Raw genomic sequence first — 20,347 nt, 5'->3', positions numbered from 1 at the left:
GCACCTACTATGTAGCAGGCACTGTGCTAAACACTTTACAAATATAACTTAATTTGATCCTCACAACAATCCTGAAAGACAGGCACTATCATCATACCAATTTTACAGTTAAGGAAACTGAGGCAGACAGAAGAGACTTGCCCAGGGTCACACAGCTAATAAATATCTGAAGTTGAATTTGAACTCAGGTCTTCCTGACTAAAGGCCCAGCACTCTATCCACCTAGCAGCTAACTACATTAGAGTCAGTATTAAAGGCAAAGATAAGTTTGGGTATTGCCACTTTTGCCTGAAGAGCCAATGCCCTCAGTGCTTTACAAGGGATGGATACCTCAATTATACCATTTCTGCTCACATAGAAAAAGCCATTTCCTGATGAAATGAAACTAGGTTATATATCCATTCAAACTGCAAAGTTTGCTCTAAAATATGATCTCTGATATGATTTTTAAAGTTAAATATTATAAAATATAAATATCAAAAAGAGGTTTATTTTTGACAACCAAGGAGGGAAAAAATTAATTCTCAAGTTTTAGAGACTGAACTGAGAAGATGTCCTTAGGTTATTTGGCATAGCAGAAAGAGCTGTGGATTTTAGGGTAGATGAAGTGAGTTTAAATTTAAGTGGCATTAATTCTTATTCTCAGAGAGGTGCCATGGGAAGAATAATGGATCTGGATTCAGAAAACCTGGATTTGAATCCCAGCTCTGTTACTTGCCACATGTGTGACTTTAGGCAAGTTATTTAACACTCTGGGTCTCAGTTTCCTCATTTAAAAAAGGGAAGAGATTAACTTAGATGACCTCCAAGGTCTCTTGCAAAAGAAGACCCCAAACAGGGTCACAAAGAGACACAACTGAAAATGAGTAAACAAAACTATATAGTTGTAAATTATCATCATTATTAATGAAAATGATATATCTGCAAACTGTAAAGTTCCATATAAATCCCAATAATGATGATGATGATAATGATTGTAATTCAAGATATGTATTCCCTACTGTTCAAATTTCCTGGGTTTTGAACATGATTGCCCCCTGCTGTCATTATTCCTAAATTGCAAAAGTAGCATTTTGAGATATCAATCTATAAGCATTTATTAAGTGTCTACTATATGCTAGACACTGTGCTAGTCAATGAATTCACAAATACAAAATTCCTTTAGAAGTTAAATGTACATATGGAAATGTTTTATATGGTTACACATGTATAACCTATACCAGATTACTTATCATCTCAGGGAGAGGGTGGGGAGGGAGGGAGGGATAGAATTCTGAACTCAAAAACTTTTAAAAAATGTTAAAAATTGTTTTTACATGTAATTTGGGAAAAAATAAAATATTATTAAAAAATAAGGTGAGACATGGCACTTATAAAAAGAAGAAGACTGGAAAGGTAGGAGAGAGCTAGGTTATAAAGGGCTTTAAAATCCAAAGAGAATAGAAATATGCATAATATGCTTTTACACACATACCTACATGCCTACACACACAACACAGACATATATACATATATACACATACACACATATGTACATATATGTCAAATGGTAGACTTCTCTAGTTGCAGAGAAGGGAGGGAAAAATTTGGAACTTAAAATGTAACAAAAAAAAATTTAAAAAGAAGTTGAATCATCAAAATCATATGGGTATAGAGGTAGAGCATTGGACCTGGAGTTAACAAGACCTGAGTCCAAATCCTGCTTCTGTGACCCTGGATAAGTCACTTAACTTTTGTCTGCCTTAGTTCCCTAAACTGTAAAATGGGGATGATTATAGAACCTACCTCACAGGATTGTTGTATCAAATGAGATAATATTTGTAAAGCACTTAGCACAGTGCCTGACATATAATAGGTGTTTAATAAATCTTTTTTCCTTTCTTCATGAACTGACAGCATTTGTCAAATGTGGTCTCAGACATATTTCTAGTAATAGGTCTCCAGTTGGGTCACCAAGATAGTATTCACTAGCTTCCCTAAGTGAGAGAAATATGAGGGGAAAAAAGTTCCCTCTACCATTCAACATTTTGTAAACATTTATTGTTGACAAAGCTCTTTGCCAGATGTGAAGATTAAACAAAACAAAGATTCTGGGTCCATTTCCCTGACCTGCCACTCTCCCCGAGTATTTTGAAAAACCCTCCTTGACCAACCAAGGAGAAGTGAACCTGTAGCCTCCCACTCCCAGGTACTCCCTTCACCTGAGGAAAACTCTGCACTTTGTCAACAGACTTATCTTTACCTGAGCCTTGGCTCATGTCAGTCTGAAGAAGCTGCTTGGCTCTTATCACATCAACATTCAATCTTCCAGCACTTGGGAGATAATTCAGTGACAGCAACAGCTCTCCCAGCTCCACTTCATTCTACGGAGAAAGAAGATGGTAAGGAGTTAAAAAATGACAGCCACAGTGCTTTCTGAAAGTGAATAAGTCAGCAATCTCAGCCACATTTTTTAGAGTCAAAAAAATCCACCAAACTACAATAATACTATATTTTATCCTGGAAGAAGAGAAATTGTAATCATGTCTTACATTGTTAGGACGGATCAGGTATTTGGAGTTGGTAGGGACCTTAGATCATCTAACTCAGCCTACTCATTTTGTAGATAGGATTTGCCCAATATCTCCCAGCTAGTAAAAGACAGAACTAGGATTCAAACTCTGGTTTCAAACTCCAAAACTCAACCTCTTTCTACTGCACTTTCCCACTTTCTCTCTTTCATTGGGTCCTCCTAACAGGTCTAAGAGGCATCATAAAATCACAGAATTTTGGACGGCAGTGGCCAATTAGTCTAAAACACAATAAAAAAGAAATCCCCTTGACTAATATGATGGAAAAGGAAAATAATAAATGTTGGAGAGGATGCAGGAAAATTGGGACACTAATGTACTGTTGGCAGAGTCATGAGCCGACCCAACCATTCTGGAGAGCAAATTGGAACTATGTCCAAAGGGCTATAAGACCATGCATACCCTTTCACCCAGCAATACCACTATTAGGTCTATATCCCAAAGAGATCAAAGAAAGGTGAAAAGGATGTATTTGCACAAAAATATTTATAGCAGCTCTTTTTGTGGTGGCAAAGAATTGGCAATTGAGGGGATGCCCATCAAATGGGGAATGGCTGAACAAGTCGTGGTATATGAATGTAACAGAATATTACTGTGCTATAAGAAATGATGAGCAGGCAAATTTCAGAAAAACTTGGAAAGATTTATATGAATGGCAAGTCATTTAACCTCCATCTGACTCAGTTTCTTCAATTGTAAAATGTAGGTAACAACACTACCTGCTCCCCAGGGTTGTTGTGAGGATCAAATAAGATAATATTTGTAAAGTGATTAGCACTGTCCCTGCACATAGTAGGCACTTAAATCCTTGATCTCTCTCACCTCTGGCACAATGCTTAGCACACACTAGATACCTAACACATACCTGCTGAACTAATAAATGTAAAGGTATTTCTTTGTAAAGGAAAAAGAAAATCATAGACCAGTTTCCCAAACTGTTTCCAACACTCCCTCAGCAGAAGCAGTGACTCAGAGGCTTAAAAATACATAAATAAATTGATCATGCCCAGGAGACCACCAAGTCACTCCTCTGATTCTAATAGCAAAAAGGAGAAATGGTTTCCTTTTTCACTCAGCAGATAATAACATCCTGTGTCTGGAAGGACCATCAGTGGGTTCACAGCCTGAACACAGTGTAGCATAGATAAGAGGTATCCTAAAGGGGAGACAGCTGTGGTTTAAATCAGTAGGCTTTTTCCAAAGCCCTTGGCTTCTCAAAGTTCTTTTCTACCACCCCCCCTTTGCCCTGCCAACCCATGCACTCCCAGTCTTGGAAGCTTTAAATGCCATTGATGGCATGAACACTACGAGAATTCCAAGGCTTAATTCTCTCAACTCAGCTTCCTCAAGATCACTTGGACAATCTCACAGCTACTACAACCAGGGACAAGATCAGAAGGTAACACTTTTCACAGAAAGTGTCCCTGAAAAATAGCTCATGTCCAGGACAGAAGTGCCACTGAATTCTTCTGGAGCCTCAAGGAGGCATTGACTGTGCTTGCAAGCCACAGAAAATTTTGTCCCTCGAGGGCTCATACATCAGACTAACAACCAAGCAGGTCTCCTTTTTTAAAAATTTAACCAGATTTCATCTTGAGATGCAATTTGTGGGGAGAGGGTGAAAGGGAAGCACGGGGAGGAAGGCAAAGGGGGAAAATGTCTAATTCAATCAATGTGGTTGATATAACATTGAAGAAATTTAATTCTATAAACCTAGCATTGTTTGGGGGTTATTTCTTTCAGAGATGGGGCCAACTGAAGGATAATTTAGTCTAGTGAGAAATTAGACTACATTTCAGTATAATTGCATTAGGACATGGGAGGGGGAGAAAGAGAAAATAAAAAGTACCCAGTATGTCTTAGAAAAAATTTAATTGTACATGCAATTACTGCTTTTCAATCCAGATGTCAGCATAATGCTCTCTCATCATTCCCCACATCTGGTTTCATACCCCAGGATCCCTGTCTGTGAAACAGTCTGTAGAGAACAGTTTGAATTTAGGCAATTTAGGATAAAAGATTCCTTTATTATATTCCTTTATTACAAGAAAGGGTCTACTACCTCTACCTAACCCCAGCTATAAAATCCTGTCACCAACATTGCCTTTTCAAAGTGGCCCTATAAGATTTAGCCCCAAATAACCAACTATTATGACTAAATCTTCATTAGGTAGAGACAAAATTGACAGCCTCCCATCTACCCCAGAAACCTTCAGAAGTAAGGTGGTTGGGGGCAGCTAGGTGGTGCAGTGGATAGAGCACTGGCTCTAGAGTCAGGAGTACCTGAGTTCAAGGCCTCAAACACTTGATACTTACTAGCTATGTGACCCTGGGCAAGTCACTTAACCTTGACTGCCTCACCAAAAAAAAAAAAAAAAAAAGAAGTAAGGTGGTCAATAGAGGTAGAAGAATAAATACCTACTAAAACTAGTACCTTGATTCTATAGCTGGAGAAGGGGTTATATACTGGGGCATATTTGTCCAGTTCTCTCAGTTGTAAAGTGGGAATAACAACAATAATCCTACCTACTTCAGAGGGGCTACTTCGAGGATGGCATCATCTCCTGCTCCCTTGTCATTTTTAGGCTCATTACCTTGCCATCCACACTCATGCCGGGAAGAACTTCCACAATTTGGCTATTTCTTCTGATTGGCCACTGCCTCTACAGACTACTGTGTCAGGAAAACCCCAGCCTCTACTCTTCACTTCACTCACCAGACATCTGCTTCACAGTCTCACCAATTACCTTGCCACCACAGATATAACCTTTTCATCACTCTTCCCCCAATTCTGGAACTGTGCACTAGGATCAAATCAACTCTATCATTGTTCATGAATGGAGTGTATCAATCTGCTGGCCTGTAGCCCCAGTCACCAACCTGGCAAACTGCTACCTAAATGTCCCCTTCCTGGTCACCACTCTCCTGTGTTGTCTCGCCCATTAGACTGTAAGCTCCTTTGTAGAACAGGGACTGCCTTTGCTTTTGTATTTGTATCCCCAGGACTTAGCACAATGTTTGTAATAAGTGGGAATAAAGTAATAAGTGATTAATAAATGCTTTTTCATTCATTGTTGTTAATGTGATCTCATGTTACCTATTTTTTTTGTACTTTTGGAACTGGGGAGAGGAAATAGTAACCATGACTTCAAGAGAATTTGCTCAGTCAACTTTGGGGAATGAGAGGATTGTTAAGAGGTTCCAAGGGCTCTGAGATATGAGGAAGGCCCCCAGTTCCTTTATTGTGCCCAAGGAAACAAATTGTGGATTTCTAATGTTCAGGAACACAACTCCCAAGTATTACTTTTGAAAGCTAACCATTTGTCATTCTCATTACCCTTTTCAAGCAAGCTTAATTTTGCCTTTCTCAGGCACAGAAACAAAGAAAATACTCTTCCATCCTATTATCTGTGGACCCTGCTTTTCATTATACATGAATCTATAATGTGGCATCTGGTGATTTCCCAGTGAAGCATCTCATTGGCATGTCCATACTTTCCTGCCCAGGCTGATGACCTATAATCAGCAACATACTCCAATTCAAAGTCCTTGAGTTAAAATTCAGACCCAGGAATAGGTGGACATGTCAACTTCCCATGATGCTTCTCAATGACACACGTGCATGCCCTTGATATTATGTCAATCACCAGAAACTCAACTTCAGCCTCCTCTCCCCAAGCAATGCCCCCACCTCTTATGGGATACCAAAACCTAAGTAAAGCCACGAAGCTGACACTCTGAACATCTCGTAACCCCTAGACCTCTGGATCACACAACTGGAAAAATCATCACACTACATTCAATCAAAGAACAAGCAAGCATTTGGAAAAGAAAGCCTCTTTGGGCCTCTTCTCCAAAGCTTTAGCTTACAATGTATCTGCCTCAATGGAATGGACCAGGTTCCTTCCTACATTTTTCTTACTACCTACCCATCCCTGGATGGGATACACATGGCCTCTCAAGAGGTAACTTCAGAAGGTCCAGGGAAGAGCTGCTACTTATCCCTGGAAGATCTGAAATGCAGCTCTGTGAATTATTCCTTTCTCCATCTTGATTTAGTCAGGCAGGAGTAGATCTCACATGGACACACACATAGATCTTTGCAAAGAGATTTCAAAAAAATCGATAGGGCTTCTAAGAGCTTATTTGACCTATTAAAAATTCTTTATTCTACTTTCCCTTCCCCCCAAGTCTCCATTTACAAAGTCTGGAATGTGGCTCTGTGTCTAACTTTAGCCTCAGTGGTTTTGACAACAGATTTCTGAAAGCACATGCATGTTGTTTTAAAAGGAATGGAGTATAGAGGGAGGGCAAGAGAATCAAAGGGGAAAGACCTTAACAGAGCTCAGCCAAAACCTGGCTGGATGCTGGGGGTGACCCTTTCAGCTCAATGAATCTCCCAGAACTTTTCAGGTGCCATTAGGACCTAAATAAGGCCCACAAAAAAGAAAGAACAGTTAGGACTACTTGTAACAGGAATTACAGTAACTATGTTGTTCCATGGAAAGACTTACATTAACTGACACAAAATACAGTAAGAAGAATGAGAAAAGCAGAGCAGCATAAGCAAAATGACAACTTTATAGCATTCCATGTCATGAAATTATAATCAAGTTTGGCTCCATAGAAGAAATATGAGAATATCTTCCTCTACTTTTTTGCAGAGGAGGAGGACCACAAATATGGAACACAATATGCAAAAGACTTTACTTCTATTGATCACTTTTCTTTCTTAGTGTTTTTTTTTAATTTCTTTATTAAAAGGGATGGCTTACTTGGAGGGATAGGAATACAGTGGAAAATGTAGGTTTTGTTAAAAAAAAACACAAAAGGTATTAATAAAAGCTTATTTTTAAAAAAAAGATATTAGGCTTTCCAGTGGCTAATTACTTCATCACATGAAGTACTCCCAGGTCACTGAATTACAGAAAGCAGCAAAGGAATATCCACCCTACATCATCAACAATAACCTCCCCTTAGCAAGTTGTTCTAAAAGACAAAGCTCAGGGGTAGTGTGTAAACACAGAACTCAACCCAACTTATGGCACTGCCCTACATATAAACTTTTTTCATGAGGCAGGTATAGATGAAGCCAGGTGACCTAATGCAGCCTTTCAAATATCATCCTTATAATGGCATTTGGAGGAGAGCATAACATGTGCATCACAGGCCTCTGGTGGTACAGTGAGAGGAAAATGCTCTATTCTTAAGAACCAGAGGGTTGATCTGAGCTGTAATGATTACAAGTCTCTAGCATAGGGAGATATTTAATCATTGGGTATTGCTCTAAACATCAACAGATGTTCCATCCAGCCACCCAAAAGCAAAATAATCCTTATGCTGCCCTGAAGTGACAGCATCCATAAAATTATATTCTTCACCATTTCAACAAGTAGGAACACAGATCTAGAACTAAAAGGGAACTCAGAGGCCATATGGTTCAATTTTCTCATTTTACAGATGAGGAAACTGAGGTCTGGAGATGTTAAGTGACTAGAAGGTACAATGGAAAGATTGCTAGACTTGGAGTCAGCAAAACCAGAATTCAAATCCTGCCTCAGACACTAGTTGTGTGACTCTGGGCAAGTCATTTAATCATTCAGTCTCAGTTTTCTCATCTGTAAAATGGGGGTAGTAATAGCACCTATCTCATAGGAGCAGGAAGATCAAATAACATAAAAAGTGCTTTGCATACTTTTAAGCACTATATAAATACTACCGATTAGTTTTGTTGTTGCTGCTGCTATTGTTACCCAACGTGGGATTTGTACCCAAGTCCTCTTGCTCCAGGTCAGTGTACTTTCAACTGTACCGACTAACTACCACCACTTGTCCTAAGTAATGGGCAGGTAGCTTTTTGCCAACTTAGCCTGGTTGAAGTAAAAGAGTGTTAGTTATGTTCTTTTCTTGGTCTGGCATGCATTTCACTCAAGATCTAGAAACTGACAATGCTAAAAGACAGCACAATGATCAACCATGATGCCAGAGGATTGATAATGAATTCCATTACCTACCTCTTGACAGAAGGGTGACAGTTTCAGGGTGCAGAATAGAGACATGCATTTTTGGACACAGCCAATGTGGGAATTTGTTTTGCTTGACTATGCAAATTTTTACAAGGCTTTTCTTTTTCTTTTCAGTGGAGTTGAATGAGGGGAGAAAATCAATTTTTGTTCATTAAAAAAATTAATTTTTATAAAAGCCTACAAATTGCACCTCAAAAGCAATTTCACCCATAAGACATTTCCACAGCATGAACTCTAAGGGCAACATTGAAGTGAGACTCTTAAATATTTCCATCTTCACCCACTATCAGCACAATGTTAGCACCAGGCCTGATTTGAAGAAGAGCCCAATCCTGAATTCCTCCCTACCCAAACAAATCTCTTTCTCCTTTTGTTTCCTTTCAACACCGTTAAGCTCTACTCAATTAAAAAAAAAAAAAGACATCAGAAAAGCCATTTGGTATCAAAAGATTATGGGGAAAGGCATTGACCTCGCACTCCTCTAGAAGTTACTTAATTGTGTGGTGCTGACAGTGGTTTCTCTCCCTTCACCCTGGATTTGGAGTCTCTTCAATCTATGCTTAATGCAGCCAGGAGAGAACTACTTTGAATATGCTCTTTTACAACCTGTAAAGGCTTTGCTATGCCTTTGTTAATGGAAGGAAGGAAGGAAAATGGGAGGAAAGAAAGGGATTCTGGAGGTTGTATAAATCTGAGCTCCAGAGCTGTATTTTCCCTTTGACATCTGAAGAGTCTATGTTCATGGCTCAATGGCTGTCCAGATTAAATCAATCCACTCCAAATCCTCTCAAGAGTCTGGAAAAAAAGTGAGGCATAGCTGCTACCCTAAGTTGGTTTTCCAGTATATTTCACTCCTCTTAGGCATCTGTTAATGGCAAACTACTTAAGGATATGTCTGCCTAATAACAAGAAAAACACACATGTAAAACTTGGCCTTCGATAACACATAGAATTTGCCAGCCATGGCAAATCCAAGCCCAATAACTAAGAGAACTAGGGGTAGGAGAAAAAAGTATTACCATTTCTTTCTTGTGAAAACAGTAGTATCCATGACATGCTAAGTAACTGGGACCCAAAAGTCCCATTGGTAGGCTAATAATAATAACAATACAGCTAGTATTTATATATTTTAAGGTATGCAAAGTGCTTTATAAATCTTATCTTATTTTATCCTCACAACAACCTTGGGAGGTAAGTGCTATTATTATCCCCATTTTGCAGATGCGGAAGTGGGGCAGTCAGAGATCAAGTGACTTGCCCAGGGTCACACAACTAAAAAATGTTTGGGGAAGAATTTGAAAACAGGTCCTTCTGACTCCAGGTTCAGCACTCTATCCACTGTGACATCTATATACTTGAAGGAGGCCAAATACAAGTGTCTATAAGAAGTTCTATATACACCAAAATATCCATAGCAACACAAAACTGGAAATAAAGTAGATGCCCATCAACTGGGGCATGGTTAACCAAATTGTGGCACATGGATGAAATGGAATGTTACTGTACCATAAGAAGCTAAAAATACAAAGGATTCAGAGATGTATGGGCAGACATATGAACTGCTGCAGAGTGGAGTAAACACAACAAGAAAATACACATACAATGTCTGCAACAGTATAAATAGTAAGAAACTAATGTGTAATTAGAATGAATGAATTTGGACACAAAGAAAGGTTGAGAAAATGTACCTCTCTCCCTTCTTTACAGAAATGGGACACTACAGGTGTGGAATACTGCATATGCTGTCAGATACAGGGAGTCATTCCATTAACACGCAATTATTAAGCACCTACTATGTTCCAGAGACTTGGTGTTTTGATTGGTTTTTCTAAATTGCTTTTTTTCCCCTCTTTCTTTTTTAATTTTTCTTTTACAAAGGGATGGCAGTGTACTGAGTAGGAGAGGATGATACGGGGTATTAGGAAAAGAAGATGTGAAAACAAAAGGTAAGAATAAAAAAGATAATTTTTTTTAAAGGAACAGGAAAATACTCACTGCCAGGCAGTTTAAGGAAACCTTCTGAGCTGGTTGACCATGTTTTAGCTACCATAGCCTCTCTGCCTTTTAGGCTACCAGTTGAAATGTTATGCTCTGTTCTCACTGCCTAGCCAAATTCTACATATTCATCCACATTCAGCTTAAAACCTCCCCCTCCATGAATACTTCCCTAGCCACTCCAATCAGAAGGGATCTTATCCCAACTCTGAAGCTGATAAAATATTTCTTATCAATACCATTAGGTCCTGGTGGTGTTTCTCATAATGTTGTATTGAAGTGTTTTTATTTAATCATTTCCAGTCATGTCTGACTCCTCATGACCCCTTTTGGGGTTGTCTTGGTAAAGATATTGGAGTAGTCATTTTACAGATAAGGAAACCGAGGCAAACAGAGTTAAGTGACTTATCCAGGGCCACACAGCTAGTAAGTTTCTGAGGCCAGATTAGAACTCCAGTCTTCCTGACCCAGGGCTGACCCTTTATCCATTGTACCACCCAGCTGTCCATTGAAGTATTCCTTGCCTCTGATTCAATCATCATGTTCTGTATGTTTTTCAATCTTTTATTTTCCTAAGTCTAAGTCTAAGCTCCTTTAGGGCAGGGCCTCCCTCTTATCTATCTTATCTATCTATCTATCTCCCTCTCCAGTGTTGAGCACAGTGCCTCATACACAGTAGATACTTAAAAGATGTGTAACACAAATGCTGCTAAACTCTGAATTCACACAGATAACTGGGTTTAAAGTGGAGGTATTTTTGCATGACACATTAGCTTAAGACCCAAAACCCACTAGGCTAAGAACTTCAATGGTCATCTTTTCAACTCAATTAGCAACAAACTAGCAAAACTCTACAAGGTTTTTTTTTTTACAAGGTAAAACATTTAAATGCAGACATAATTAAGTAAAGATAGTGCAGCTTAGCAGTGGGCAGGTAGGTGGTGCAGTGGATAGAGTTCCAGACCTGGAGTCAGGAAGTTTCCTCTTCCTAAGTTAAAATCCAGTTGCAGACATTTACTAGGTGTGTGATGCTGGACAAGTCACTTAACCCTATTTGCCTTAGTTTCCTTATCTGAAAAATGATCTGGAGAAGGAAAGGGCAAACTACTCCACTGTCTTTGCCAAGAAAACCCCCAATGGGGTTACGAAGAATCAGACATGACTGAAACAACTGAACAACAATAACAGTGCAGTATATTGGACAAAAAGACTGACCTTAAAGTTAGGAATGCCTGGAGTTGGTTCAAGTCTTGCCTCTTTCACAAACTAGGGTGGGTAAAGTCACTTAATTTCTGAGTGCCCTAGGTGAATGTCTAAGACTGAAAATTATACAGGAGTTGCTATTTGGCAACAGTGAAGGGAGTTTCCATATCAAGAGTTTATAACAATGATGAAATCACAGGTGGAAATTCTTATTCCTCCCTTCTGCCCACTCCATACTCAAAAAGGTTCTCCTGGCAAAGTCTCTGGCATGGGCTGACAAAAGGTTGGAAAGACTCATTCAAACTGTAGAGAGTCCACTGGTCTCCACCACCCCAGGTGAATCAAGAGGTCTTCTCTCTCAGGTCTCTTTCAACTTGCCCTCCATAGCTGGCAAAGGAGCTGTGCTACTGCTCTTCTGTCCTGGGTTGCAACCAGGTGGCACTATGGATAGAGTACCAGGCCAGCAGTCAAGAAGACCTGAGTTCAAATGTGGCCTCAGATACTTCTAGCTGTTTGACCCTGGGTAAGTCACTTAACTACTTGCTTGTCTCAGTTTCCTCAGCTGTAAAATGAGGAAAATAAGAGCACGTACTTCACAGGATTGTTGTGACCAAATGAGATTAATAGTTGTAAAGTACTTAGCACAGTGCCTGGCACATAGGAGACGCTTAATAAATGCTTGTTACCTTCCTTGTCTTCCTTCCACAGACACACAGTTTCATGGAAATTGAAATCCTGGGAACTTCAATCAGATCCATCCTTGAGGCCCAGGGCCTCATTTGAAATACAGCCCATATGTACATATTTATTTATAGCAGCTCTTTCTGTAATAGCAAAGAATTGGAAACTAAGGGAGTACCCATCAACTGGGGGATGACTGAACAAATTACGGTATATGAATGTAATAGAATATTACTGTTCCATAAGAAATGATGAAAGGGGTGATTTCAGTGAAATCTGGGAAGACCTGTATAAACTGAGGAAAAGTGAAATTGGCAGAACTAGAAGAACAATTTATACTATAATAACATTGTGAAGAAAAAACAATTTTGAAAGCCTTATCAACCACAATTCCAGAGAAGGGATGATGAAGCATACTAGCCACCTTCTAACAGAGAAGTGATGGACTCAGGATCCAGAATGAGATATATCCTTTCTGAACATGGCCAATACAGGGATTTGTTTCACTGTGCATATTTGTTGTAACAAATTTGATTTTCTTTCCTTTTTCTTTTTTTTAATGGTGGTGGGGAGTGAGAAGGAAAGAAAATCAATTTTTGTTCATTAAAAAAATTAATGAAAAGTTTTAAAAAAGAAATGTAATCCTTTCTCTAAAACATGTCCCAGTTACAAATGTTTATTGACTGATTAAAAATCACTTTCTTTGTGCCCTGTCTCCACTGTGAGAAGCTCACTTTCAAGGGTGGGGGGAGGAGAGGGGAACACTGTCATGTTTCCCAGTGTGTGACTCCAGGACCCTATGAGAGAAGCAGACTATCTGTGTTAGGCACCATCACTCAAAGGCTTAAGTTAGCTTAGCTACTGTGTTGTCAAGGACAATTGGGTTTACATTGCCATTTCAACTCACCCCAGGAAAGCAATTTCCTTGTTTGATTAGAGGCCTAACTGACAGAGCCCTAGTCATCCTGATGGCATGAATGCCGCAGGGGCCTTTGGAAAGTGCTGAATTATACTACCTGCCACTCTGGCTACTAACCTCTGATTTGTCTGTGATCCAGCAGCATCCCTGATAACCATGAGAGCTACATGGAAAAAAAAAAAAACACTCTTCACTATCACCTGGAAGGAGCAGAAGCTTAGAGTCACCCCACATTTGGTCCAAAGGAAATCGTGGTGGCAGCTGTTTTGGTGACTGGATAGGATTTGAATTTCAAGATCTGCTTTTGACCTGTTTGTCCCTTTCCACATACATAGTGCCTCTTTTGTCCAGTTTAATTCTGAAGATGGCCTAAGAAGTCCAAAATGCAGTTCAGACACACATGTGTAAATTGGGTCAACTGACCATCATGGACCATCCAACACTGAAGCATGTGACTAAGAAATGAGCCCAAGCAAAACCCAAGGCTCTTTGATGATCCCAACATAATAAGTGACCTTTTCTTTGCTGTAGGGAACTGTGATATAGGAGTAAAAGCACTAGATTTGAAGTCAGAGTCCCTGTTGAATCCAGGCTTTGCTATTTACCAGTTGTGTGATTTTGGTCAAGTCACTTACCCCTTCTGAGCCCCATTTCCTCCTCTGTAAAGTGAGAGGACTAAATGATTTCTTCCAGCCCTAAATTTTATGATCCTATGATACTGAGATGGAAGTGAGGGACATCTCACTTCCACCTCTTAGAACCCTTAGTTTCTTTCACAGCTCAGCTCAAGCACCATCTTTGTACACAAAGCCTTTCTTAATCCTCCCTGATGCTACTGCTTCCCCATCCAAGACTGTATTCTGTTTCTTTTGGAGGCAACTGAGGTTAAGTGACTTGCCCAGGATCACACAGCTAGTAAGTGTCTGAAGCTACATTTGAACTCAGGTCTTTCTGACTCCAGGACCTGTTCTATACACTGCACTACCTAGCTGCCCCTTGTATTTATTTTAGAAATAGAAATTTTCCTCCAAGGACTGCTTTTATGAATTCCAAAATTTTTGATATGTTTTTACTTTGTATATATATACAGCATGTGCTGTCTTCTCTGAAAGAATGTAAGCTTCTCAAGGGCAGGAATTGCTTCACTTTTTTTTCTTTGTTATCCTCAGTGCCTAAAACAGCATCTGACATGTATGAGGTGACAGACAAGTGCTTGTGGATAAATTGACTGATGGAGATTGGAAGGCTGAAAGAGGAAAAGATGGAAAGTCTGCAGATCCTTTGGGCAAATCATGGAGGTCTTCTCTGCCAGGATCTCTCTGGCCAAATTTCCAGTAGGAGCTTTTTCCCACCAGTCTGGCATCCTACCCTATTATCACCTCCCAGTTTTTGAACAAGGATGCCAAACTTACCATCTCCTCCTCTTCTAAACACCACCACACACTGATCCTGGTTTGACATAATACACCAATTCACCTAACAGAAGCCACTCCACAGCAAAGTTAACTCGTTTTAGTTGTGTCCTACTCTTCATGATCCCTTCTGGGTTTGGTTTGGTTTTATTTTTATCAAAGATTCTGGAGAGGTTTGCCATTCCTTTCTCCAACTCATTTTCCAGATGAGGAAACTGAGGTAAACAGGGTTAAGTAACTTGCCCAGGGTCACACAACTAGTAGGTATCTGAGGCCAGATTTGAACTCAAAAAGATGAGTCTTTCAGATTCCAAGCCCTAGGGCCCTTTCCACTGAGCCACTCAGCTGCCCTCCACAATAAAGAAATGGGTCCATCTCTCTGATGGCCCTTGTCAGTGCTGCTACAATAATCTATTTCTAAGTGGAACATCATAGGTTCATAGACTTATAGCTGGAGGCCCAATCTACTCATTTTACAGATGAAAAAACCAAGGACCATAGAGTTTAGATGATTTATCCAAGATCATATGACAAGTATGTAGCAAAATCAAAAATTTTAATGCAGCTCCACCCAATCAATAAGCATTTATTAAGTACCTACTATATGCCAGGAGCTGTGTTATAAGTAATGGGATTGTTACAAACACTAAAGTGAAGCCATCTCTGCCCTCTAGGAGTATACAATCTAGCCAGGAGACAGATGTACATAAATAGATATATGCAAAAAAATACAAGATAATTTTGGGAGAAAGACACTAGCAGTTGGGGGAGGGGAGTAAGGCGTGGAAATAAGGAAGATTCTTATAGTAGCTGGTACTTGAGCTGGCTCTTGAAAGAAAATAGAGATTCCATGAAGCAGAGGTGAAAAAAAGTACATTCCAGGCATGGGCTGACAGTCAGGGAAAAGGGATGGAGTGATATGTATGAGGAATTCATTGCTAATGAATGTTAAAAGAAGTATCATCTATTATATTTTAAGTGTATTATATATTAATGTTATATATTAGTTATATATTTATATGACATCTCATCTAGTGTTATATAGAATATAATTATATTTGTATGCTATATACTTATATATTCATATTCTAGAGCTGATAAAATATATACATGTGTATCCTATATGATATATAATTACACTCATATCCTATATAATGTAATTTTATACTAGTTATAATATATAATATGTAATATAATTCTATATTCCTATATAATGTAATTCCATATTAACATAATATATAATTATCTATGAGCATCCTATATAATCTGATATAATCCTATACAATTATGAGCATTCTATAAATACAATCATCTATTTATATAATATATAATATAATCAATAGTATCCTATTTAATATATAACATTAATATATCATATATCATATGTAATTAATATATAATATATATCTATTAGTATTCTATAAATTATAATTATCTATTTGTATAATATATATTATCTGTTAGTATCCCATATAATATATAATTACCTAATAGTATCATTAAAATATATAATTATTATATGTGTATATATAAATATATGTATATAAAATATAATTATACATTAGTAGTCTATATTAAGGCTGGAAAGGTAAAATGTGGCCAGGTTGTGAAGGGCTTTAAATACTAAATAAAGGCATTTCTGTTTGATCCTAGAGGTAGGAGGGAGCCACACTGTTAGACCCGCACTTTAGGCAAAGCACTCCAGCAGCCACCTGGAGGATGAAATTGAGGAGACACCTAAGGCCAGAAGACTAACTGGGAAGAGATTCAATAATCTTTTGACCCATACTTCCCTAATTTCCGTGGCTTGGTTTGCTGCTAATTAAAATTTAGGCACCGGGCTCTTTTGTAGATATGAGTCCTCCAGAGCCAAGAGCCCTCCTGGGGCTGAAAGCCAGAATATTCTTTGAACTACCTAAATTGTTTGTCCAGCACAGTAATATCGTTCATTGGCACGAGAGCCACCAGGAAGCCGAGTTTTGCTTGGAGGCTAAGAAATCACAAACTAGGTCCCTGTAAAGAAAAAAAAAAAAAAAAGGCATTTCCCACCAAGGGCTGCTTTCCAAAGCCCTTTCTCTTTGTGTCAAGCCTTCTGGTGTGGTGCTACTACTGAGATAAATTTGCATCTGGTTATTGATATGATTAACCACCAAAAGCAAGGGCAAGATAACCCCCTCCTGGGCAGAATGTAATTCTGAAAAAGTCAAGGCATAGAGGCTGCAAGTCAATGCATAAAAGCCTGCAATGGAAGGCAGCTCCAGGCCAAGCAAAACAATGTTTTTCATTAAAAGACTTGACATTTACCTTGTCTAGCACCTGATCCCTTCACGAGTTGGGGGCAATAATGGAATACCAAACACTGTTCTTTGTTTTTATTTACCAGGTCACCATATTTAGGCCTTGCCTGGAGCACGACATTGTCAGATGGCTCAAAGAGCTCCAGACAAGCTCTGGGAGCCAGTGACACCTTTGCTATAGTTTCAGCAGGTGGCTTTGGGCAGCTTTAACCTACAGCTTCCTTCGGCAAAAACAAACAAACAAAAAAATCTCTTCTGTCATAACAGTCCTGATGGTGTTAAGACGAAGACACTGTGTTTACAGACCTAATAGAATCCTGAGAACAATGCCCTGGGGGCCCCAGTGGGTTTTCCTGGTTTTCCTTCTGGGCCTCCCTCCTCCCATCCATGCCAGAGCTCCTGCGGCAGATTATTTAAATAGGTCTGCCATATAGTGACTTGACACTCCAAAGACCATCCTTGAGTTTGTGGTCGTACATGTTTTCCTACATCTCTGTTTCAATTTAAATTTGATTGTTGTTGTCATCATTCAGTCCTGTTGGGGTTTTCTTGGCAAAGATAGTGATTTGATTTGCCATTTCCTTCTCCAGCTCATTTTACTAATGAGGAAACTAAGGCAAACATGGCTATGTGACTTGCTCAGTGTCACACAGCTATTAAGTGTCTGAGGCCAAATGTGAACTCAGAGCTTCCTGACTCCAGGCTCAGGGCCTTACCCACTGCACCACCTAGCTGCCTTTAAATTTGATTATTGTAAATAGTTTCAAATGAAAATGGGTCTCTGAAATAAAGTGATAGGGCACTATGGTTATGGTGGAAAGAGCACTGTATTTGAAGTTACAAGATCTGAGTTCAAATCCTAGCTCTGCCATTTACTGTCTGATTTGGTCTAATTTGACCAAATCATCTCCTTTCTCTGGGCCCAAGTTTCTCCATATGTAAAATGAGGGGATTAGATTAGAAGCAGCATTATTTTTTGAGGCAATCAGCATTAAGTGATTTGCCAATGGTCACTCAGCCAGTAAGTATCTAAGGCCAAATTTGAACTCAGGTCCTCCTGACTCTTGGGCTGGTGCTCTATCCACTACACCACCTAGCTGCCCCAGAAGCAGGGATTCTTAACCTTTTGTCTGGTGAAGTCTAGACACCCCTTCTCTAAAGGATGTTTTTAAATCCATAAAATGAAATGCAATGGATTACAAAGAAAACCAACTATATTGAAATGTAGTTATCAAAATATATATGTATATTAATTCACAAACCCCCAAGTTAAATATCCCTGGACTTGATGATTCCTTCCTCTAAATTCTGTAACACCAGCATTTTCCCATTTAATCTTTTTAAGATTCACTTGAGGGACAGAAGAGAGGCAGTCAGTCAGCTTTATTTAAATTAATTAACCATGTCACAAATGTTGATACTACACCCTAGCCAGTAATTCCAAAATGAGAGCAGTTTTAAGAAGATCAAAATTCCCAGGATGAGTAACAAGGGTTTGCCCACAATGGAAAGTCCCCAGAGGAAGAACTCTGGGATTCTAACCCATACCATACCTGAAAGCAACCACCCTGTGGCCCCCTTGCTCTATCAGGGAAGCCTAGATTCTGAATGAACCATTCTATTGCCACAGTCATAGTACTGGAATCACTGGTGTTGTTTGGTGGTGGTGGTTATTGCTGTCGCTGTTTTTGCTATTAAAGAACTGGAAGGGGGGAAGCTAGGTGGATAGAGCACCGGCTCTGGAGTCAGGAAGACCTAAGTTCAAATACAACCTTGGACACTGGCTGTGTAACCCTGGGAAAGTTGCTTAACCCTGAGCCTCCAAAGAGGAAAAAAAAATAAAAAAGAACTGGAAGGGACGTTAGAGATCACTGAGTCTAACATTCTCACTTTACCAATGTGGAAACTGAGGCTCAGAGGAGTTAAGTACTATACTTACTCGTGACGGAGCCAGGTTCATAGACTGAAAGCTAGAAAGGATCTTAGATGTTTTCCAAATGAAGAAACAGACCCAGAGAAGTCAAATGACTTGCCCAGGGTCACATACCTGTGTCACCCAGGTGTTGAAGTTAAGATGTGAATTTGGGTCTTCCTGGCTCCAAGTTCAGCACTCCATATTTCATGCCACAGGTGTTCAGACTCACAACCAAGTAGTGTCACCAGAGATCGCCAACAGGTGTGATGTGTGCCTGAAAGTTATTATAAAGGGCCCACAACTTCCCATGTGCACTAAACATCACCATTTTGATCTTTCTTTAGAACTACAAAATATGCAATGTGACTCAGGATAACAAATGGGTAAATATTTAGTCTGAGTCTTATTTTTTAATATACTATATAAAATTTTATTTATTTAAGTAATTTTAGAAGTAAATTTATTTATTTTTATAGAAGATATATAAACATAAATGTTTTATTATTGTGATTGGTCCAGCTAGATGCACAGTGAATAGAGTGCCAGGCCTAGAGTCAGGAAGACCTGAGTTCAAATCTCACCTCAGACACTTACTATGTGTGTGACCTTGGGCAAGTCACTTAACCTCAGTTTCTTCATCTGTAAAATGAGCTGGAGAAGGAAATGGCAAACCACTCCAGTATCTTTGCCAAGAAGACCCCAAATAGGATCACAAAGAGTCAGACACGACTGAACAACAACAGCAACAAAATGGAATATATTTTTATTTTTTTGGTTAAACATTTCCCAATTACATTTTAATCTGGTTCAGGTCTCACTGAAGAGTTTTGCAGACCTTGAATTTGACACCTCCATTTTGGAAGATTTCCTGGGGCTTGCCCAGGGTCACAAAGTTGGTCAAAATTTGAACCCAGGACTTCCTGACTCCAAGGCCAGCCTTAACAACTTATACTACACTGTCCTTCATACCTTCTGCAGACTGAATAATATCACATACACTTGTGCACTCGTGCACACACACACACACCCTTTTCAAATGTAAACAGCCACAGTTGGGATTAATAAAACACAAATTCATTCAAAAGTGCTGCTCAAGCTATATTAACTTCTCAATATTTATGTCTCAATTAATATATACTCATAGAAAAATTGGAAGGCATCATGGTTTAGCAAATGAAGGACTGGCTGGCCCTAGAGTCAGGAAGGCCTTTGTTCAAGTCAGGCTTCTGACACATATTGTCTGTGCATGTACAGGCAGGTCACCCACCCTTTCTATACCCCAGCCTAAGGCTACACATTTGGAGTAGTCGCTGATCTTCATTGCTTGTG

General features: G+C 39.2%; 1 protein-coding gene across 1 annotated transcript in view; it reads right to left on the bottom strand.

Annotated features, from left to right (window-relative positions):
- The window catches only part of LOC114052352 (synaptotagmin-17-like), an 84,927-nt gene that overhangs the window by 42,367 nt on the left and 22,213 nt on the right, over window positions 1-20,347 (bottom strand). The window contains 1 exon segment of the mRNA XM_027874911.1: window positions 2,243-2,363. Coding sequence (XP_027730712.1) covers window positions 2,243-2,363 — 121 coding nt within the window.

The sequence above is a fragment of the Vombatus ursinus genome, unplaced genomic scaffold (genome assembly GCF_900497805.2).
Source record: "Vombatus ursinus unplaced genomic scaffold, bare-nosed wombat genome assembly UNPS02014807.1, whole genome shotgun sequence".
Classification (NCBI taxonomy): domain Eukaryota; kingdom Metazoa; phylum Chordata; class Mammalia; order Diprotodontia; family Vombatidae; genus Vombatus; species Vombatus ursinus.
This window is presented reverse-complemented; position numbering and strand designations above follow the sequence as displayed.